The sequence below is a fragment of the Haematobia irritans genome, chromosome 3 (assembly GCF_050003625.1).
Source record: "Haematobia irritans isolate KBUSLIRL chromosome 3, ASM5000362v1, whole genome shotgun sequence".
Taxonomy (NCBI): Eukaryota; Metazoa; Arthropoda; class Insecta; order Diptera; family Muscidae; genus Haematobia; species Haematobia irritans.
This window is the reverse complement of record NC_134399.1, coordinates 183,124,064-183,148,801: the sequence shown is the minus strand read 5'-3', so window position 1 is coordinate 183,148,801 and position 24,738 is coordinate 183,124,064. Positions and strand designations below refer to the sequence as shown.

Genomic DNA, 24,738 nt, shown 5'->3' with positions numbered 1-24,738 from the left:
GCAAAATTCAAATTGCACACCCGCATCCACGAATTTTAAAGGGATATACTGTAGAAATCTTTAATAAACTAAAAATCGAATTAAAAATATTTTTTTATACTTTGTTTTAAATTATTTCCTTGCCAGTAAAAATAGCTCCTTCCTTTATTAAGGATAAATTTCTTTTAAATAAAGAAATTTTAATTTAAATAAAACGAGAATAAAATATGCCCGTCCGACTTTTATCCAATAATATTATTTCATAATATTAGTGTAAATTATTAACAAAAAGTAATTTATATTTAGACGTATTTAAATTATAAAATGTTTAATACAGTGTTATTTATAAAATAGAATTTCTATAAATCTATTGTAGCCTCCTGATGAAGCGATTCAATATCGTAAACCCGAAATATTTGTAAAATATAAATAAAATACCTCGATTTAAAAAAACATGAATTTATTAATTTAGGTTTATAATCTTCACTTTTAAAAATTGGTTTCTTCAAATTTAGGACATGATCTTGGAAATTTTTGTCCCTTCCTTAAAGTCGTATGCCTTTGAATTAAGCAAACGTCCCTTAAAGTAGAAAAACTATTGAATTGAAAATCTATTGATTTAAATAAATAATCTTTAAATTAACTAAGATATTGGATTTTTTGATGAAAGACGATAAAAACATAAAAATAGAATAATACTTATTTTGAGGATTTTGCATATTTGATTTAACGTCGTTTTTCAATGTCTTCATTTTAAGGGAGCCAAAGATGGCTCATAATCAATACCAAAATCCTTAAGGGAAGGTCAAAGTCTTTGATTTCAAGTTAACTTTTTTATTTCTATAGAAAAATTTGTCGAAATTTTATTTCTATAGAAAATTTTGTAAAAATTTTATTTCGGTATAAAATTTTGTCAAAATTTTATATCTATAGAAAATTTTGTCAAATTTTTATTTCGGTAGAAAATTTTGTCAAAATTTTATATTTATAGAAAATTTTGTCAAAATTTTAATTTTGTAGAAAATTTTGTCAACATTTTTATTTCTATAAACAAATTTTGTCAACATTTTTATTTCTATAAACAAATTTTGTCAAAATTTTTATTTCTATAGAAAATTTTGTCAAAATTTTATTTTTGTAGAAAATTTTGTCAAAATTTTATTTTTGTAGAAAATTTTGTCAAAATTTTATTTCTATAGAAAATTTTGTCAAAATTTTATTTCTATAGAAAATTTTGTCAAAATTTTATTTCTGTAGAAAATTTTGTCAAAAATATATATCTATAGAAAATTTTGTCAATATTTTATTTCTGTAGAAAATGTTGTCAAAAATTTATATCTGTAGAAAATTTTGTCAAAAATTTATATCTATAGAAAATTTTGCAAAATTTTATTTCTGTAGAAAATTTTGTTAAAATTTTATTTCTATAGAAAATTTTGTCAAAATTTTTTTTTCTATAGAAAATTTTGTAAAAATTTTATTTCTATAGAAAATTTTATAAAAATTTTATTTCTATAGAAAATTTTGTAAAAATTTTATTTCTATAGAAAATTTTGTCAAGATATTTATTTCTATAGAAAATTTTGTCAAAATATTTATTTCTATTGAAAATTTTGTCAAGTTTTTATTTCTATAAAAAAATTTGTCAAAATTTTTATTTCTATAGAAAATTTCGTAAAAATTCTTATTTCTTTAGAATATTTTGTAAAAAATTTTATTTCTATCGAAAATTTTGTCAAGTTTTTATTTTTATAGAAAATTATATCAAATTTTTTTTTCTGATGAAAATTTTGTTGAATTGTATTTTGTCAAAATTTTATATCTATAGAAAGAATTTATTTTTATTTATCTACAGAAAATTTATGAAATACCATGAATTCTACCAATCTATCAAACCGTGATTACAATACTGTAGTCTGTACTGTAGTCTTTGTAAGCGGATGTAAAACTAAAAAAAAATATTTAAAATTGAGGAGTTGACAAAGAAAATTTTATTTTCTTTAAAATTCAGTCCAAAGGTGATCTTGACAATAATCTTCCAATGGAATTTTTGTTGAAATTTAGTGAAAAGTACTTTTTCGCTCAAAAAAATACCTTTTTTTGAATTTTCCATCCCTGCCCTACAATATACAGTAGTTTTCGCTTATAGTCCACATCCATAGTTGAAAATTTTGTCAATATTTTATTTCTGTAGAACATTTTGTCAAAAATTTATATCTGTAGAAAATTTTGTCAAAAATTTATATCTATAGAAAATTTTGCAAAATTTTATTTCTGTAGAAAATTTTGTTAAAATTTTATTTCTATAGAAAATTTTGTCAAAATATTTTTTTCTATAGAAAATTTTGTCAAAATATTTTTTTCTATAGAAAATTTTGTAAAAATTTTTATTTCTATAGAAAATTTTGTAAAAATTTTATTTCTATAGAAAATTTTGTAAAAATTTTATTTCTATAGAAAATTTTGTAAAAATTTTATTTCTATAGAAAATTTTGTCAAAATATTTATTTCTATTGAAAATTTTGTCAAGTTTTTATTTCTATAAAAAAATTTGTCAAAATTTTTATTTCTATAGAAAATTTCGTAAAAATTTTTATTTCTTTAGAATATTTTGTAAAAATTTTATTTCTATAGAAAATTTTGTCAAGTTTTTATTTTTATAGAAAATTATATCAAATTTTTTTTCTGATGAAAATTTTGTTGATTTGTATTTTGTCAAAATTTTATATCTATAGAAAGAATTTATTTTTATTTATCTACAGAAAATTTATGAAATACCATGAATTCTACCAATCTATCAAATCGTGATTACAATACTGTAGTCTGTGCTGTAGTCTTTGTAAGCGGATATAAAACTAAAAAAAAATATTTAAAATTGAGGAGTTGACAAAGAAAATTTTATTTTCTTTAAAATTCAGTCTAAAGGTGCTCTTGACAATAATCTTCCAATGGAATTTTTGTTGAAATTTAGTGAAAAGTACTTTTTCGCTCAAAGAAATACCTTTTTTTGGACTTTCTTAAAAATTGTATTTTCCATCCCTGCCCTACAATATACAGTAGTTTTCGCTTATAGTCCACACCCATAGTTGCACAACATTTTTGGACAATATGTGAAATTCGACAGTTAAGCAAATTCTTTTATGTGCCACTTTGGTAAATAACTGCTCTCACATATTTCCAGGAATATGACTATTAAAGGAAACATAAAAAAGACGATTTATTTTTTTTTTTTATTAAAATATATTTAAATCAATGAGTTACATATTCAAGGAAGCAAAATTAACTTAATTAATATATATATATATATATATATATATATATATATATATATATATATATATATATATATATATATATATATATATATATATATATATATATATATATATATATATATATATATATATATATATATATATATATATCTGGTAAGAAACCTGATGTAACGCTATTTGCGTGATGTTGCCAACATTTTATTTTATTGTGGACTATATTTTAAATAGTCTGTATCGATTTCTTTTTATCAGCACAATAAAAAATGGAATATATGCAAAATCGGCATATAAGTGAAATTGAATATTCAGCAACTATACATGTGAAATTTATGTCATAATGATATTCGAAGAATGATTTTTGGACTATATCTGAAAATCTCCTATATGTGCGATGGACTATAAGCGAAAACTACTGTAATAGCTAACTGTTCTCTACGGTGTTTTTTATTGTGTTTTCTTTTTCGGGAATGCTGAAACAATTTGATTTTCTAAGGGGCTAAAAAAAAATTAAAGGAGCAAGGGAATTGCACGAACTTTGAATAAATCTCCCAAAATTATTGCGTTTGTAACTGTTGCAAATCTTAAAACTACTAATGAAAAAACAGTGAACAAACCCACTACTTTGTATTCTTTTCCGCCCGTTGCAAATATAGCATTGTTTTAGGTTGCTGGCAGCATTTTCAAAATGTACACTCTGTACGGACAATTTTTTTAATAGAAAACACCATTTTTTTCTCCATTTTTATTATCGTAGTCACTATATCAATTTTATAACAAGTAAGGCCCATTTACGGAGACTTTTTTGGTTCAGTGTACGTAATTGTTATTCAAAATTCTCTATTAAAAAATTGATGTTTTAATAATTTAAAGTTTAATATAATATTTTTTTATTGTGTTCTTAGATACTAAAATTAACTATGTTATTTATCTTTTATGCCATTTTGATTAATTCTAAGTGCTAAGTTAGTCGGTTCTATTTCTCTGTTATGCGAATTAATCTTCAAGTATGAGATAAAAATAGACTGCAATACACACACACACGCACAGCCTACATAAGCATATGCGTAATAGACCCACATCGTGCACTGACACTGAGGCTAATATTTAGGGGTTGTTGTTATTATTGTTAGTGTATACACCTCAATGTTTATAATTGGATTTTAGCAGCAACGAAAACAAGAAGCAGAGTGGCGCAGTGGAAGCGTGCTGGGCCCATAACCCAGAGGTCCGAGGATCGAAACCTTGCTCTGCTAGTGTGAATTTTTTTTTTAAATTAATTTTTATATGTTTTTTAATTCGCATATATGAAATCCAAATAAATAATGATTACAGCAGTAATTTTCAATAGAGGTTTCTTTTATATATTAATCTATTCCACAAAAAAAAAAAATTGTAATAGACTGATCAATCGAAATATTGTGCCACTACTTCTCATCTTTCTGCCAAATTATGGAATCGCAAACAAGAAAAAAACTTATCTTCCCAGCCAAAAATTTTTGCAAATTCTCCCTAAGTTATTACTTTTAAAGTGCATCCACGATGGACTTCATTTTTACTTTACAAGAAGCTCTTCTCAGGTCCCAGCAAAAAAAAACATCGCCAAAAAAAGTAGTGAAAATATTCTTTTTGGATCCGGAACTGGTGCATAATTGGCGCAGAAGCGATGAATTTAACATGAGCTTGTCATAGGATGGATGTCCACCATTTCAACATCCCTTGCACTGAATTTGCATCACTTCTTATGGTGTTATCCGAATTGAGTGTTATGAATGTATATTAAACATTTTTGTTATATTTTGCCAAATAAATAATTTTTATAATTTTTTATGATTTTTAATGCATTCTAACGTTTGACTTAAAATATTTTGAAAAATTCGCAATATTTCTTCAATGGATTTAGCAAATTTTTCGACCAAATTTAAATAATTTGTAACATTTTACTAATTATTACTCTTAAAAACTTTTGGAAACAGAAAAAGTTAAAATTACCCATTAAAAATAAGAAAAAGGCGAGTTATAATAAATTGAATTAAAAGAATTTCCTGTGTTGTTACAATAAAGAACATATTTGGGAGTACATCTTTTGGAAGTGCTTTTAAAGTTGTGCCTTTGTTCTAAAGGCAAATTGGATAAAAACTACGGTTTCTATAAACCCAAGACCCCAAATCGGGGGGTCGATTTATATGAGAACTATATCGAAACCTGGACCGATATAGCCCATCTTCGAACTTCACCTGCCTGCAAACATTAAACGAAATTTCAGGACGATTATTGAAGGCTGTAGCGTGATTACAACAGACAGACGGACATGGTTATATCGTCTTAGAATTTCTCCTTGATCAAGGATATATATACTTTAAATAGTCGGAAATCGATATTTCCATGTGTTACAAAAAGAATGACAAACTTATTGCACTACCGTTACCATTCTAGAACAAGTAAGGAAAGTCTAAAGTCGCGCGGGGCCGACTATATTATACCCTGCACCACTTTGTAGATCTAAATTTTCGATACCATATCACATCCGTCAAATGTGTTGGGTGCTATATATAAAGGTTTGTCCCAAATACATACATTTAAATATCACTCGAGTTGGACAGAATTTGATAGACTTTTACAAAATCTATAGACTCAAAATTTAAGTTGGCTAATGCACTAGGGTGGAACACAATTTTAGTAAAAAATATGGGAAACATTTAAATCTGAAGCAATTTCAAGGAAACTTCGCAATAGTTTATTTATAATTTATCGCTCGATATATATGTATTAGGAAAATTAGAGTAATTTCTACAACTTTTCGACTAAGCAGTGGCGATTTAACAAGGAAAATGTTGGTATTTTGACCATTTTTGTCGAAATCAGAAAAACATATATATGGGAGCTATATCTAAATCTGAGCCGATTTCAATCAAATTTGGCACACATGACTATATTACAAATTGTACTCCTAGTGCAAAATTTCAACCAAATTGGCCCAAAAATCTGGCTTCTGGGGCCATATAAGTCCATATCAGGCGAAAAATATATATGGAAGCTATATCTAAATCTGAGCCGATTTCAATCAAATTTGGCACACATGACTATACTACCAATTGTACTCCTTGTGCAAAATTTCAAGCTAATCGGGATAAAACTCTGGCTTCTGGGTCCATATAAGTGCATATCGGGCGAAAGATATATATGGGAGCTATATCTAAATCTGAACCGATTCCAATCAAATTTTGCACACTTGACTATACTACTAATTGTACTCCTAGTGCAAAATTTCAACCAAAATCGGCCAAAAATCTGGCTTCTGGGGCCATATCGGGCGAAACCTATATGTGGGAGCTATATCTAAATCTGAACCGATTTCAATCAAATTTTGCACTATACGACTAAGTGTTATGTTTGTACAAAATTTCATGCAAATTGGTATAAAACTCTGGCTGCTGGGTCTATATTAGTGCATATCGGGCGAAAGATATATGTGGGAGCTATATCTAAATCTGAACCGATTTCTTGCAAAATCAATAGGGTTCTATTCTGACCCAAATTAGGAACATGTGCCAAATTTGAAGGCGATTGGACTTAAATTGCGACCTAGGTTAGGTTAGGTTAAAGTGGCAGCCCGATTAAATTTCAGGCTCACTTAGACTATTCAATCCATTGTGATACCACATTTAACTAAAAGTACCTATTACATATGGGCACTTCTAGTCTTAACCACTGAACCTTCTCTATAGACTTTGATCACAAAAATGTGTTCACAGAGAGACGGACGGACAGACGGACATGGTTATATCGACTCAGGGGCCCACACTGAGCATTATTGCCAAAGACACCATGTGTCTATCTCGTCTCCTTCTGGGTGTTACAAACATATGCACTAACTTATAAACCCTAATCCACAGTGTGGCTCAGGGTATAAAAATCGAATTTTTAAAAGCGTTAGAATGGGTTAAAGATCATAAAGAATTATGAAAATTATTTATTTGGCAAAATATTACAAATTTTTTTAATTCACATCCATAACACTGAATTCGGTTCACACCTTAAGATGTGATTCAAATACAGTGCAATGGCTGTTGAAGTCAAATTCATCATTTCTCAAATTTCTAATTTCAAATTTCTAATTTTGCCTACCTCCGAATCCAAAAATCAAATTCTCCACATTTTTGGCGACGCTACTTTGCCGAGAATTCTTTGTGTAAACGCAATAAGGACAAATAAAATAATTTAATATCACTTGAAATGACAAACGACTTCGAATGACCATTCGTACTGCGGATGTGCGCTCGGTTAAGTAAGCAATTTGGGAGTTTATGAGTAGCGGCGTGTTTTTCAATCCTGCGCACACCGAACTCTTTCAACATTTTTATGGTCATGAGTAATTCATAAAAGTTGAATTAAAACTCACTTGAATAAAAACTATATCACAAAAATGTATATATGTTCTATGTCATATATGCAAGTATATTTAAAAAGATAAAACATGTACAATTTTTGGGTCTTCTTATACATAATACATATTTTCTTTAATTCATTACTTAGTTTTGCTTCATCATATTTATATTATTACGATGGGGATGATTGTTTATACATACATATTATGTATATACTTATAATTAAAAAATAATATATTATTTTCTTTTGTTTATCTTTTAAAAAAATTGTTATGTCATTATGTATCCAATGCTATCAAATAAAGAGTGTCAAGAAAAAAAAAGAAAATAAAAGTGTCAAGTCAAGAGGTTGAAAAGTTGTATAATCATCAGTTTAATAAGTTGACTTATTAAAGGTATTTTTTTTTAATTTTGATATAAATAAAATTCTGCAAAAAAACAACAACATATTTTTCTCTCGACCTCTTTCAATGTTGAATCAGTCAATAATCTAAATTCATAATTCTTAGTGATCGTTTGAATTAGAATATAAATGAAAAAAAAATTAAATTAAAACGTTGACTTATTTTTTGTCAAAACAATGATAATTGTATATATATCTATATAGATATATTTATTTATTTTTTAAGTATCATTATTACAATAATTTTGTTAAGGACATTGATTGCATCATATTTATATTAAAAAATATATATATAATATGAAATTCTAAACTGTTGGGGGCAACACTACTTCACACTGATCTGGCATCGCCGTATATGACAAGGATGCATATACACAATTTTTGTTTTTTTTCTCTATCTCTTTTTGGATTTAAGTTTCTTCCCGCCGAAGCGCGAGTTTTTTAGTTTTTACTTTCTTGTGAAATAAAAGGTTGTAGCTATTTTGTTTAACCCACAAATTGAGCTTTTATTAATGGTAATAGGAGTACAACAACTGGCGACGAGGACGGTGAACGAATAATCTACAAAACATCAAATAGCAAACATCAATAAGCAAGTGAACATGTCGGACGAGAAAATCGAAAAATTGTTAACTGAGCAACAAGCGGCAATGAGCATGCAAACACAACTCCTGCAACAATTGACCGAACTTCTCAAATTGCAAGGTACTACTAGATCTGATGGAAATATACCAAGTCCCAGCACTTCAAAAGCGGCACTAATGGAATCTCTCGCACATTCCATGTCGGACTTTGTCTATGAGCCGGAAAGTGGACTAATTTTTCAGGCATGGTACAATCGCTATGTACATGTTTTTGAAAAAGAAGCACTCACTTTGGAGGAACACGACAAAGTTGCCTTGTTGTGGAGGAAAATGTCTAACACCGTGCACGAGAGATTCAGGAATTACGTATTGCCTAAGAATCCAGCAGATATGTCACTGAAAGACACCATAGAGAGACTGAACAAACTCTTTGGTAAAGTGGAAACCGAGGTATCACAACGCTACAAATGCTTGCAGATGACCAAGCAAGAAAGTGAAGATTTTAAAGAATACGCAGGCAGAGTTAATTTACAATGCGAACTCTTCAAGCTAAGGGAAATGCATGTTGATCAATTCAAATGCTTAATATACGTCTTAGGCCTAAAATCCAGTCGCGATAATGACATCCGCCTACGATTACTCAAGTTGTTAGACGAGGCCAATGATTCAACAACGCTTGACACACTGGTGGACGAGACGCAAAGAATTTTGGATTTGAAGATGGACAACACGCTTATTGAACATCAGACAAAAAGCATTTGTGCTGTTAGTAAGTCATGCAAGAAACAGAAGCAGTCCAATAAAACTCCAAAAACACCCTGCTGGCTTTGCGGTGAAATGCACTACGCTAAGTTTTGCCCATTTCTATCTCACAAGTGCTCAAAGTGTCAACAAATAGGCCATAAGGATAATTATTGTGCCAGTGCCAAACGAGGAAACCCATCGAAAGTTACGCCAAAGTCAGAGAAAACGAAATTCAATGCGAGAGCTGTCTTCTCTTCAAAGAGGATGCAGGTTAAAAATTTGAGAAAATATATCAGCATTGAAATCAACGGAACAGCTGTAACGTTGCAGATTGACACTGCATCCGACGTCTCCATTATATCTCGTTCTACCTGGAATTCGATTGGTAAGCCAAATATATACAAGACTAACGACACTGCTACTGATGTCAACAGCAATAGCATAAATATCATTGGAAAATGCGAGTGCAACGTCACAGTGGCTGACACGACCTTATGCCTGCAATGCTATATAACGGAAATCGACAATCTCAACATACTGGGCATCGATTGGATTGAACATTTCCAACTGTGGGACAAACCAATATCTGCCTGGTGTCGCAAAATTACTAACGATGAGTACATCACCACCATGAAAGAAAAATTCGGATGTGTGTTTGACAACAGCTCTCTTGGACTCTGCACCAAGATAAAGGTCCATATAAAACTGCTTCCAGGCGCAAAGGAGACATACGTGGCTAAGCGTCCAGTTCCTTACGCTGTGAGAACTGAAATTGAGACGGAGTTGGACAGACTCGAGAATGCGGGTATAATCACACCAATAAATTCTTCAAAATTCGCCGCGCCGATAGTGGTCAGTAGGAGGAATGGTAAGATTCGTATATGTGCGGACTATTCCACTGGTCTAAACAATTCAATTGAGCCAAACCAATACCCACTGCCAACACCTGAAGAAATTCTCGCTGACTGTCACGGCTGCATCATATTTAGCCACTTGGATCTTTCAGATGCCTATCTGCAAGTAGAAGTGGATGATGAGAGCAAAGATTTATTGACGATAAATACTCACAAAGGCTTGTACAGATTCAATCGCCTCACACCGGGAATAAAATCCGCCCCTGGAGCTTTCCAGCGTATTATGGACCAGCTGTGCACAGGTATTGAAGGAGCTAAGGCTTATATAGATGATATTGTTCTGGCAAGTAGATCATTAGAGGAACACAAAGATAATTTGAATTTATTATTACAACAAATTCAAGATTTTGGCTTTCGTCTTAAATTCGAAAAATGTCAATTCTTCAAGACATCGATCAAATATCTTGGTCAGATTGTTGACAAAGAAGGCATTCGCCCAGACCCAGAGAAAATCCGAGCAATTCAAGATCTCAGAATTCCACAAAACGTTTCGGAAGCCAGGTCACTATTAGGTTCCATTAACCACTACGGAAAATACGTGGCCAACATGAGAAAACTTCGGAAGCCAATCGACGATCTTTTGAAAAAGGATAGCAAATTCTCATGGACGACGGAGTGTCAGAGGTCTCTCGATGAATTTAAACGAATTTTAACATCCGATCTACTTTTAACGCATTACGATCCGAACCTGCCGATACACATCGCCGCAGACGCATCATCGCATGGTATTGGTGCAGTCATATACCACAAATATCCGGACAACTCTATCAAAGCCATTCAGCATGTATCAAGATCACTAACACCTACGGAAAGGAACTATAGCCAAATCGAAAAAGAAGGGTTAGCTTTAGTGTTTGCAGTCCAGCGTTTTCACAAAATGGTCTTTGGTCGTAAGTTTACGCTTTACACGGACCACAAGCCTTTGCTTACGATTTTTGGTTCTAAGAAAGGTATTCCCGTGTACACAGCTAATCGTCTACAAAGATGGGCTTTGATTCTCCTAACGTACGACTTTGATATAAAGTACACAAGTACTAATGAATTCGGTCATGCCGACGTTTTGTCAAGATTGATTAGTACACACGAGAAACCATCGGATGAGTATATTATAGCATCCATCACTCAAGAAAGCGACATTCGCTACGACATAAACGAAGCTGTTTGTACACTTCCCGTGAATTTCAATATGATAGTTGAAGCTACAAAAAAGGACTCAATTCTAAGAATCGTTGCAGACTACGTGGAAAACGGGTGGCCACATAACAAAAAGGACATTGATTCTTCTATAATTCCGTATTTTAACCGTATGGAATCAATTTCTAACGTCGATGGCTGCCTGATGCTGAATTCTCGAGTAATCATCCCTGAAATATATAGAAAACGAGTTATTAAACAACTTCACCGTGGACACATTGCAGCTGAACGGAGTAAATCCATCGCTCGTAGTTACGTTTATTGGCCAAACGTCGATAAGGACATTGAGGAAAACAGTAGGAAATGTGGCAACTGTCAACTCGCAGCCAAGAGCCCAATAAAAACAAATCTCTGTCCTTGGCCTACCACAACCAGAGTTCTTGAACGTGTCCATATTGATTATGCTGGACCAGTAAATGGTGTATACTACCTCATCATAATAGACGCACACTCTAAATACCCAGCTATTCTAGAGACTTCATCAATATCGACAACAGCAACATTGAAATTGTTAACGAATTTTTGCGCACTATTTGGAAACCCATCGCAAATAGTATCGGACAATGGGACGCAATTCTGCTCGACACAGTTTGAGGATTGGTGCAACCACAGGGGTATTGAACATACCAGAACCGTCCGTTATCACCCCAGCTCCAATGGTCAAGCGGAGAGGTTTGTAGATACACTCAAACGTGCATTGAAAAAGGCAGAAGGGGAAGAGAAGGCACCAGAGGCTCTTCAAACCTTTCTGGAGGTTTATCGCTCCACCCCCAATCCAAATTCACCCAACGGACTATCACCGGCTGAAGCATTCTTGGGTAGAAAAATGAGAACAGTGTTCGATCTCATTCTGAAGCCTCAAGTCGCCAGCCAGGAGAGAGATGTACGAATGGAGGAACAATATAACCGTAAACATGGCACACGTAATAGACGTTTCAAACACGGAGAACTGGTATTCGCCAAACATTTTAAAGGAAATAAATTTTACTGGGTGCCAGGGGAAATTATCGAGAAAATTGGAAATGTAACGTACAACACCCTAATTCAAGTTGAGGACAGGAACATTCTTGTGCGAGCTCATGCGGATCAGCTGCGATCTAGAGAAACTCACCAGGACAACCCAAGATCTGAGGCAAGAATTCCATTAGATGTCCTACTCGAAGAATTCCAAATTACAACGCCCTCCAATGAGGAGTTTGAAACACCTCCATCATCACCTCATTTTGCTCCTCAACGAATTACCTCTAGGAGACATCCTGTGGAACCCCTATCCAGGTCACCACACAGGACTTAAACAGGGAGATGTTGGGGGCAACACTACTTCACACTGATCTGGCATCGCCGTATATGACAAGGATGCATATACACAATTTTTGTTTTTTTTCTCTATCTCTTTTTGGATTTAAGTTTCTTCCCGCCGAAGCGCGAGTTTTTTAGTTTTTACTTTCTTGTGAAATAAAAGGTTGTAGCTATTTTGTTTAACCCACAAATTGAGCTTTTATTAATGGTAATAGGAGTACAACATAAACAGTATTATTATGTGAGGAATAAATTTTGTTTTGTTTTGGGGTGGTGGAGGGGGTTTGTGGTCTTTATGTAGGCTATTAAATGATGTTTTTTGTTTTGTTTAATTTGTGAAGAAATAAATATGGTTAAATCTGAAACTGCTACTTATCTATTAACGTAAAATGGAAATTGATCAAAGAATAAACAATTTGTTTTAAACAAAAATTATAAGCTTCCAAAAGGTATGTATAAAAACATCAATTAACCGGATGGGTCGTCTCTTATCCAATATGAAGAAATTCATATAAACTAGATTCTGTAAAGAAAAAAATAAAAATAGTTATTAGTTTAGCGTAGATTATGGGTCTAATTTTAGAGCAAGCTATTTTAAATACTTTTATATATAAGGTTCACATAGTTCAAAAGTATCTAAATATGTTTTATCAATATTTTCACATAGTTCAAAAGTATCTAAATAGGTGTTATCAATATTTTATGCCTACTATATACTCAAAATGTCAGATTAGTGTATAAATAAGCTATTTGACAACAATGTTATATGGTACGTCGCTTAAAATGTGTGTGTTCAAATATGCAATATTATAAACCAAAAATAGTATTTTGTATATTCCTGCACATTGTTTCCTTGTTGTTTCAACCAAATTAAAACAAGTAATAGAGGATAAAAATATGTTTCTTGCTCTGGTCCCTAAATTTGGGGGGCTTTCGTCCCTAAAAATCCCCAATTTAAATTAAAATTCCTCACAAAACCCCCAATAAATTTTTGACGAGGGTTAAGGAAAAAAAAAAGAATTTGGATATGTTATAGAAAATCAGTAATCAGTTATAATTTAAAAATTGAAAAAAATATGACGTTTTTGTCATACCAACCAGATCAATAATTCGAAATACAAAAGCAGGAAAGCGATGATCGTCCTCTAGGATATGTACTTAGTATTAAGGTTTAACTATAACTCAATTTTTTGCAGTCCATGTAGTCATAATTATTATTATTTTTTTAATAAATTTAATGTATTTTCTTTATGAGTAAACATGTATGAACACTTGAGCTTGGTTGTAAAATGACTTAAAATAAATAAAATAAAAATAATAAAATTGGTTGGAAGATAAATATGAATGGTAACCATCTTCATCACTCCTATATTCAATTCAAACATTTATTTAATCAATGGGTTAAACAGACCTGATTTTGTATGACTTCAATTATTTAAAATTCAATGTTTTGACATCATGTTGTCAATAGGGATTAGGAATGTGTACATTTACTTCATGAAAACTGGATCCTCTATTTTTGCTTAATTTTTATTTTGACCACATTAGAAGAAACTAGTTTAAAATCAAAGCAAACTATCATCAAAGAAGGCTGCCGACTGTTCCAAATGTGGATATACTCAACATCTGACTTCCCCTCCATTTTTGATAACATTTTTATTATTTCACATATCATCACAAAAATTTTGTAAAGATAAACTAATAAATACGCCATTATATCATTACATGTACAAAGTCATACGCATCGTAGATGATAAAGGCATCCGAAAAAATATGTATATATATATATATATATATATATATATATATATATATATATATATATATATATATATATATATATATATATATATATATATATATATATATATATATATATATATATATATATATATATATATATATATATATATATATATATATATATATATATATATATATATATATATATATATATATATATATATATATATATATATATATATATACTTTTTTTAATTTATGCTTTGATTCATTCCCTCTAAAAGTCTTAACAAAAAAAAATTTTTATATTTTTTGATGCTTTCGCAGATTTATTATCCCTTTCGACAACGAATTTTTTAGGTATCACAAAATTTTTTTTTTCTTTTAATCGTGTTGAAGTCATTTAAGAAGCGTCTAGCCAAAATTTAGTCTAGCCAAAATTAAAATTTTAATTGAGTTTTAAAAAATATCCAATTAAAAATATAATTGATTCAACAAATTTTTTAATTGAAAAAAAAATCAATCACAAAAATTAATAGTATCAATTAATTTTTTAATTTGATCAATAAATTTTTAATTTATACTATCATTTCTGTGATTGAAGACATTTCAATTAAAAAATTAATTGGATCAATTAATTGCGTGATTGAATGTGTAGGCATTCACGCTCACGCCAATTTACGAAATGAAAAGTCATACTCGCTCACGCCCACACATGAACAACGTTTATACCTCACGCTTTCGCATGATTCGCGACAATTTTCGTAATTCACGACAAATCTCGTGATTCACGAATATTTTCGGAAAACGACAATTTTCGTGGCTCAATAAAATTCTCGTAATTCACGAATTTTCTCGTGACTCTCGCTATAGAAATCTTAAGCGTGATTAAATAAGTAAAGGTGATTGAAATCGGTGAGCTTAAATTTAATCGTGAACGTGAATTTGTTCGTGATTGTGACTTTTTGTGTCTCTGTTTTACCGTGAGTGTGCATTTTATCGTGAACATGAATTTTATCTTGAATTGGGTCGTGAAAGTGAATTTTTTATCGGGAGCGTGATTTCGGAGAAATTTTATTCACTCACAACCACGAACACAACTTGATTTGTACTAACGCTCACGCGCCATACATTTTTGTTTAGTCCCGTTCACGCACATTCACGAGATATCGTTTAAATTTCATTCACGGTTTCGCATGATTCACGCGTGACTCACGAAAATGTTTTTGCTTGTTTTGAACCCATGTCAATTTAACTGGCGGTGTAAAAAACCAAAGTATACTAATGCGCCAATATTCGTACTAATCCACTAGTATGTTGGCAAGAATGTCGATATCTATGGCTTCCTCCCTTTTTACGATTCCTTCCAAATTCCCCCCTGCACTGCAGATATGTTTTCCACATCATCGCCGCATTTCTCGTCACTGGGACATCCCAATCGAAGTTCAAATTTTTTTCAAAATCATTATTTTTCAAACCTTTTTTCTCTAGGTCTTATGTCCAAAAATATGTAATTTTACTACCACAATAGCCCAAAGTTGCCCACAGGAAACTTTTCAATTTTAAAAATTTCTCATCTGTTGTTTTGCAATTCTAAGATTTTACTTCCAGAAATATTTTATTTGACATGTACTACAACAGATTTAATAAAAATTTTCAACATTTTAGTTGTAATTTTTGAAAAAAATGTCACATGACTAAAAACTCTTTTTAAATCCGCAAATATTTTTTTCTTGAGACACGTGCGTATTAATGAAAAAAAAATTGTTTGCTAATTTACAACCAAATTAGCTGATTTTTCATTCAACTTGAAGAAAACACTTGTAGTTTTCGATACTGTTACAGTTTTATGAACAAAAACAACGCACAATAATGAGTCTCAAAACACAAAAAGTTGCCCACAGGCAACTTTAGGGTCGAAAGGGTTAAATTGAACTCAGTAACCACGTTAAATCAGAATTAAATGCCCTCCATTAATTTATTATATTTTTCTACGGAAAAACTTTACCATCCCAAGATTGGAATTACAAAGTTGTAGAAACTTTTATTGATTTTTCTAGTAGGTAGTAAATATATAGTGGGTTAGCTCATAAAACTCACATAATGCTATATAATCTATATTACGGAGATACAGATACAGATATTCAAACAGCGTTGCCACAATGAATTTTTATTTTGGTCAAACATTTTTCCAAAATTGGACCAAAATTCCTGCCAGCGGACCATTTTTCAAAATTACATTAATATAATATAAATGTTAAAATTTTAACAAAATTGTTTTCTTCGATAGAAAATTTTGTCAATTTGACGATTTTGTCAAAATTTTTATTCTATAGAAAATATTGTCGAAGTTTTATTTCTATAGAATATTTTGTCAAAATTTTATTTCTATAGAAAATTTTGTCAAAATTTTATTTCTATAGAAAATTTTGTCAAAATTTTATTTCTATAGAAAATTTTGTCAAAATTTTATTTCTATAGAAAATTTTGTCAAAATTTTATTTCTATAGAAAATTTTTTCAAAATTTTATTTCTATAGAAAATTTTGTCAAAAATTTATTTCTATAGAAAATTTTGTCAAAATTTTAGTTCTATAGAAAATTTTGTCAAAATTTTATTTCTATAGAAAATTTTGTCAAAATTTTATTTCTATAGAAAATTTTGTCAAAATTTTATTTCTATAGAAAATTTTGTCAAAATTTTATTTCTATAGAAAATTTTGTCAAAATTTTATTTCTATAGAAAATTTTGTCAAAATTTTATTTCTATAGAAAATTTTGTCAAAATTTTATTTCTATAGAAAATTTTGTCAACATTTTATTTCTATAGAAAATTTAATTTTTTTAGGAAATTTTGTCTAAAGAAAATTTAACCAAAATTGTATTTCTATAGAAAATATTGTTAACATTTTATTTCTATAGAAATTCTTGTCAAAATTTTATTTCTACAGAAAATTTTGTGAAAATTTTAAAAATTGTGGAAAATTACCGATTTGACGAAAATGGACCAAAATCAACCAAATTCGATTTGGTCCGACCATCAGACCAAATTTAAAATTTAATAATTTTTTGGAGCAATGTTTGTCCGATCGGACCAAAATGGCAACCCTGTATTCAAAATAGTCTTAACGGGAACTATTGAAAAAAAGCCTGTGTCTATGCACTATGATAGGTTATTGGATATATTTGAGTTAAATGAATGGAAAATTTCAAAATTTACCTAAATCCATTGAAAATTACACATTATAAACGTTTAATATATATATTTTTTTAAATTATGTGTTTGTGCAAGTGAATCCATATGGGATAAATATTTCGTCTGCAAAATATTCAAATCTCAGGCAAATCAAATGAAAATTTCTTCTAAATCTCTCCAAAATAAAATTGGCACACATATGTCATTTAAGTAAAATATTGATGCAAACCATGAATCTTTTTTTTTTACTTACCATTCTTCATCCTAAAGAAATATTAAAAGTCAGTATTGATAAAGCTTAGTTTTTTAAGGTCTCATTACTAAGAGGACTGTTACTGGATCCTATATCCCGACCCAATTTATCAATCGTTTCATTGATTATACTATCCACGTAGTTTTTCTCGCGAGAATCTTCATTAGTTTGTGAATCTAATAGAAAGAAGAAAAAATGTATGTGTCAAGACAATTTCAGAGAATTGTACAAATATGCATTGGTATTTAGATAAAGCTTACCTTCCAAGAATAAATTTACAGATGCGTTATTCATTGTTTTCTCTGCGTTGCCATTTAATGTCGACGCATTGCCATCATCTAATGCTGCATCCGGGCTATTTTTCTTGACATGACTATTTGCAGATTGGAAACTATCATGAGATTCAATGTCTGAATTATCATTTCCATCACCATTATTTGTGGGTATTGCACCCTCAGCAGTGTTCGTACTAGAAACAGTAACCGGTGATACAATAGCCTTAGCGATATTAATCACCTCATCAATTTTATTGAAAATAGCGGATGAATTGTAGGGTGTTTCGGCGGCATCATCAAATGTAGGCGGAATGATGGCAGGACCAGCTTCAATAGTATTTGTGGAGCTTGTACGTGATGCTCGACGTTGAGGCAACTCAATAGGTACTGTAATGAGAATGAAAACCAATGAGATTGGTGTTTGTCATTATATATCTGAATACTCACCAATATATTCACAATCATCATCTTCATCGTCATCCTCGTCTTCGATATTCAAACGCCTTAAACCTGTGGGTGGCACCCTTTCATTTGCCAATTTCAATTGTTCTTTACGAGGACTGGGTGTACCCTCATCTTTGAGGGGACTGAAAGATTTGTGATCACGTTTCTTTCGTCCTGGAGAGTATGGGGTACTTGCCACAAGACTTTGGGAACCCAAGAATAATGAAGGATCTAAAACTATGTCATCGACAACACGACCATTTTCTACCTTCTTTAAACGGGCGGGCATTACAATGGCAGGGGCTGCGACAGCTGGTGTTGTGGCCAATCCACTACCACGCCGACCGTTGCGTGTGGACGAAGTGGAGGAGTTGGCGTTGGGTATAGCACAGAAATTTTCATCGTACGAATCGTCTGAATCTGTGGTATCGCCAAAGACTTCAACTTGATCACGAAATGAAACCGAAAGATTTTTCGATTTTTTGTGCTTGTTCTGTGCCCTTCGAGCTCTAGCATTTGATTCAAAAATCATGGCGAGCGTATGTTTACATTTCTCAATGCGAACACGTGATTTGAACCATCGCTCGCCAAACGTACTTATCAACTGGCTCTTTGAGAACTTTGTTGGCGTAGTGTTTACGGAGGATTTCGAATTTTTAATTTTATTATGCTGTGCCACCGATGATGATGAAGAGGACGAGGAGTGAATATACTTTGTGGAGGACGATTTCTTATCCTTCTTTTCCGTCTTCGACTTGTCCAATTTAGGTGTTGCCAATTTGATGAAAAAGCTGGACTTCTGTGGCTTACTCACAGACCCTGTTTTGCCTTTTTTGAGAGGTGGTGAACCATCATTTTTAAATGTAGGCGAAGAAGCGGCCGATCTCTTACCCAAAACTAGTTTTGACAATTTCGTTTGCGATTTATTTTTACGGAACTCCCTCATTAGCTTTTCCAAGTTATCCCTGCGTATACGGACTACACAGCGTTTTATGGCATGTTTTCTTGAAATTGAATCTTTTGATTTTTTTATGCCCATGGGATTTTCAAATAACTTTTGTTGCGCTTTCGTGGGTGTCTTCTTCACTTCTTTATTGAGAGAAGTATTACTACTTTTGCTATTCACTTGATCCAGAGTCTTTCGTTCCACTTTAACCTTAACAGGCTTAACTTTGGTGGGTGGTGTGTTTTTAGGTGGAGATAAGCTACGAGATTTGTCCACCTTCTTTTTATTTAGTTTTGTCTCTAACGAAATGGGCAAGGACTCTCGACGTTTGTTTTTCTTGTCATGCGATTTGTGCACTGCATTAAATTGAGCTAATTTCCGATCATGGTCGTCTTTTCTTTTTGTGGCCACATCATTCGATTTGTGTTTCGACGGTGAGGAATTAGCATATTTGTCTTTATTTGCAGGGTTTTGTTTAGTACTGGCCTCTAAATTCTTTGAGCTCTTTTTCTCTTGATGATGATGATCTTTCTTTTTTTTGGAATTCTCCTTTTCAATGCTGGAACTTTTCTTTTTCAAGAGATTGTCTTCTTGACCATTTTTCTTCTTTCCATTATCTTCCAAAGAACGATGTTTGTCAATTGATTTCCTTCTTTCCTTATCAGTGTGGGATTTATTCTTTGAGTCTGGCGTTCTTTTCTCCTCCTTTTTTCCTTTTTTGAATCCCTTTTCTACGGGTCCGGAAGTTTTTAACTGGTCAAACAAATCCATTATGCCGCCGACTTCAACAATCACCTCGTCCACAGATCTGATGTAAGTCAAGATACGACATAAGTTCAGTGCAAAAAAAATAACCTCCATTTCTAAATGAGAATTACCTGTTAAACTGTACGATTCGCCTAGACTCCAAATGAACCTGCTTCTTCTTCTTCTCCCACGTTCAGATGCAACGACCTCTTATTATGAGGGGGGGCTCAACGAAAGACACCCTTCCACTGTGACAAATTTATAAAAAAAAAAATTCTGTGGCAATCGTCTAGTAAAAATGCAGAAGTATATTTTCCGGCACATTTAAAAAAATTTCAATTCCCAAGGAGGATACTTACACGACTTGCAAGAATCGTAGTTTTTTTTTGTATATTTGTAGCTACTGCTGCTGTTCTAAAGACGGCTCCGCTTGCTTGCTTGCTTTCTTCCTTCACGCTAATGAAATCTTTTTTTTGTGTTTACTGGCAATTCATTCCATTCTGATGCAGCACTTTTTTCGTACTTTCCTAGTAAAAATTAATATTTTTGATTTTCCATAAAATATTGTCTTGTAATAATGGAAAATTCTTTAAAATTGGAATCCTATATAAAACTGCACTGTGGAGGAGACGCACGATAATATGAATGGACGATTGGACTGGGAAATTCGCTGTATTTTATTTAACAATTCGCTTTATTTTCATAATCGTAGGGATGCCATCTCGACTGATATTCGTTTGTAATTTTTATTTTTGTTTACAAGCTAAAGGCCGGTACTCTGTTCGTTTTTCGCGTTGAAACTCCATACAAAACCAAAAAAATGCGAAAAATTTGCGAAATTTTTTCCATTTGTGATACTTTGTTTTTTCGTGTTGAAAAACTGACGTTTATAGCACGGCGCCATTTGCAATGTGAATTAAGAAATAATTTATTTATTAAAAACTATTTGTGCGGGTTTATAAATCAAACACGGACCATATTTTTGTTCCGAAACTATACAAAGGATCAAAGGAATAGCAGATCAATTGCCCAAGGAAAAATAAAATGTTATTTTGTAAAAACAAGCAACAACCACCAACTTAATCCAATAACGCTCCTGTAAAATAGCGCTCCAAGCTACCTAAAAAAACGCCGCTTTCTATGTGCGAAATAATGGTTTCCATAAAAATTTTTCGCAAGAATGAACATAGTACCGGCCTTAAAGGCCGGTACTCTGTTCGGTTTTCGCGTTGAAACTCCATACAAAATTAAAAAATGCGAAAAACTAGCGAAATTTTTCCATTTGTGGTACTTTGTTTTTTCGAGTTCAAAAACTGACGTTTATAGCATGGCGCCATTTGCAATGTGAATTAAGAAATAATTTATTTATTAAAACTATTTGTGTGGGTTTATAACACAAACACGGATTATATTTTTGTTCCGAAACTATACAAAGGATCAAAGGAGTAGCAGATCAATTGCCCAAGGAAAATAAAATGTTTATTTTGTAATAACAAGCCGCAACCACCAACTTAATTCAATATCGCTCCCTGTAAAATAGCGCTCCAAGTTACCTAAATAAACACCGCTTTCTATGTGCGAAATAATGGTTTCTATAAAAGTTTTTCGCAAGAATGAACATAGTACCGGCCTTAATATGGATATCATACAACATTGTATGCAGAATTTTATAATTATTTAAATGTTAGCCATACTATGTTTCCTATTTTGTCTGAATTATACATGATTTAGGACTTGTCTTTCATTGGTAAAACTCAAAATTCTAGGAAGTTTTTATAATTTATTAATTTTCGACAACAAAATCGGAACGGAGCGAAATCTATCGTACACTACAATACTAATCGAAACATAATTAGGTTATTTATATTAAAAATATCTTAAAAATTATTTTTAAACACGTTTACATATAGAATTCGATTTTCTCCAGAATTTTGGTGTCACAAAACTGTTTTAAAATTAATTAATATGATGACAATTTGATATAAGGAATGTTCTGGACACACGGTTGCCACAATTGGTACAATTATACCAAAAAATGGTACATTTTTTACAGTTTGGTAGATTGGTAGAATTCTTGATGTTTCGGTAGATATTCCAAAGAAAAAAATATTCTAACAAAATGAAATTTTTCAATAATTTTCTATAGAAATAAAATTTTGCAAAAATTTTCTAGTTTTCCAACTATTTTGTCTGGAATTGTAGGTCATTTATGACTTGTCTTTCAGTATTTGAATTTTTCATATTGGCATCCCTTTTCGCCGGTGCCTATGTTGCCGCCTTCGTTTTGCCATTCATAATTTTTTGATTTCGCCCTATTTTTTGTTTTTCATTTTGTTATTCAAATTCGTTTTGATACAGTGTTGTATTTGCTTGAACATTTAATAGTGATGGGAAACTTGGTACTTTTTATCCTTTCAATTTCGAGTTTAAGGTGAGTATTAAGTGAAAAGTAAAATCGCTAAAGTGAAAACTAAATCAGTAAAAAAAGGCATACAATTATACATATTTGTTGCAAATTTTATTATAACTTGGTGGGGAATGATCCACTACAAAAATTGAAAATGTTTATTTTTGGCAAATTTAGCGCGATAACGCCAACTCAATACTGGCTTTTAGCCGCTAATGCTTAGTACTAAGTTCGTTTCTGCGAAAATCGAATATCTTCATCTATCTCCGTAAATAGGGTCTCAAACCAAGGGATGTTAACTTATTTATGCGAAATAATATACCTGCCTATTTTTTCGTGCGAAAAATCTAGGGTTGTCTAAATATATGTTTGAAAATGCTCAAAACAAAGATTTCGCATTTATTCCGCGCTAATGCTTAGTACTAAGTTCGTTTCTGCGAAAAACGAATATTTTCATCTATCTCTGTAAATAGGGTCTCAAACCAAGGGATGTTAACTTATTTATGCGAAATAATAGGCCTGCCAATTTTTTCGTGCGAAAAATCCAGTGTTGTATAAATATGTGTCTGAAAATACTCAAAACAAAGATTTCGCATTTATTCCGCGCTAACGTTTTTTATATGGAGTATAACAGTTTTTCGTGCGAAAACGTGATCTTAGTACTAGGCTTATCGTTTTTTATATGGAGTATAACAGTTTTTCGTGCGAAAACGTGATCTTAGTACTAGGCTTAAAGTCAATAATAAATCATTATACAATTATACCACTTTGATGCAAATTTTAATATAGCTGGATGGGGAATAGCCCAAAGCATTTTTTTAATGTTTATATTTTTTAAAATGGATTAAAGAAAGGTAATCGTGAAAAATTGCGATTTTAGTAGATAAACTCGAACTTAATATCCACATTGATGCTTAGAACTAAGTTCGTTTCTGCGAAAATCGAATATCTTCACCTATCTCCATAAATGGGATCTCAAACCCAGGGATGTTAACTTATCTATGCGAAATACTATGCCTGACTATTTTTTCGTGAGAAAAAACCAGGGTTATATAAATATGTGTCTGAAAATGCTCAAAACAAAGATTTCGCATATATACCGCGCTAACGTTTTTATATGGAGTATAACAAATTTTCCTGCGAAAACGTGATCTTAGTACTAGGCCTTAGGAGGAAATCTATGTCGTATATAAAGGTGGGTATTAAGTTCTAGTTTAAGCTGAATACTAAGTTGGAGTTGAGCATGATAACTTGAATGAACGATTGGATAGGGAAATTCGCTGTATTTTATCTTAAGGTGGGTACTATGTTCGGTTTTCGAGTTGAAAACCACTTTATTTTCGCGATTACTTTTCTTTATATAATCAAAATTATAAATGAAAATAAACATATTCCTGTAAAGTCTCGCCGAAATCTGTAAGAAAAAGAATCCGCGCGTCAAGTGAGTTAATTTATCTGCTTCATATTGAAGTGTTTTAATAAAGTAACCGCGAAAATTTCAACGCGAAAACAGAACATAGTACCTGCCTTTATACGGCGTTCTCACCAAACATGTTTTGGGGTTTGAAATGTTTTTCCTTTATAAGCATTTCAAAACAAGTCGTTTTCCCCATATAAAAAATCAAGTCCAAACACACAAATTTTTAAACTACTGAGCAGTGATTTCTTTTTTACAATCTAATATGGATATCATACAACAGAAAATGCAGAATCCTTAAATTTCATAATCATTTAAATTTTACCCATACTAGGTTTCCAACAATTTTCTCTGAATTATAGATAATTTAAGACTTAAGGTGGGTATTAAGTTCGAGTTTAGCCGCTAAAATCGTCATTTTTTCACTAAAGTGAAAACTAAATCAGTAAAAAAGGTAAACAATTATACATATTTGTTGCAGATTCCATTATAACTTGATGGGGAATAGCCCAAAACAAATTTTCACAAAGTTTG

At 31.4% G+C, this 24,738-nt stretch overlaps 1 protein-coding gene and 1 non-coding gene across 3 annotated transcripts; one reads left to right on the top strand and one right to left on the bottom strand.

The window, feature by feature from the left end:
* Window positions 1–4,435: 4,435 nt before the first annotated feature.
* Window positions 4,436–4,507, top strand: TRNAM-CAU (transfer RNA methionine (anticodon CAU)). The gene has a single exon. It is a non-coding gene; the product is annotated as a tRNA-Met (tRNA).
* A 3,694-nt stretch (window positions 4,508–8,201) lies between these two features.
* On the bottom strand, window positions 8,202–21,043 carry LOC142229592 (uncharacterized). 2 transcript variants are annotated; one of them, XM_075300161.1, is made up of 7 exons: window positions 20,740–21,043; window positions 20,512–20,669; window positions 18,691–20,441; window positions 18,229–18,630; window positions 17,969–18,144; window positions 13,002–13,300; window positions 8,202–8,347 (listed from the first exon to the last, which is right to left on the bottom strand). In XM_075300161.1, the coding sequence occupies exons 3-5, from the start codon at window positions 20,402–20,404 to the stop codon at window positions 18,014–18,016; spliced, it is 2,247 nt and encodes a 748-aa protein (XP_075156276.1). In that variant the 5' UTR covers window positions 20,405–20,441; window positions 20,512–20,669; window positions 20,740–21,043; the 3' UTR covers window positions 8,202–8,347; window positions 13,002–13,300; window positions 17,969–18,013. The 2 variants fall into 2 exon arrangements, with proteins under 2 accessions (XP_075156276.1, XP_075156277.1); XM_075300162.1 differs by having other exon boundaries at window positions 20,512–20,628.
* Between the last annotated feature and the right edge of the window lie 3,695 nt (window positions 21,044–24,738).

Coding starts and splice junctions, on each gene's coding strand:
- LOC142229592 (XM_075300161.1), bottom strand. CDS start 20,404: ATGGATTTGTTTGACCAGTTAAAAACTTCCGGACCCGTAGAAAAGGGA. Junction 18,631..18,690: donor TGATGATTGTGAATATATTG/GTGAGTATTCAG, acceptor TTCTCATTACAG/TACCTATTGAGTTGCCTCAA. Junction 18,145..18,228: donor TGTAAATTTATTCTTGGAAG/GTAAGCTTTATC, acceptor TCTTTCTATTAG/ATTCACAAACTAATGAAGAT.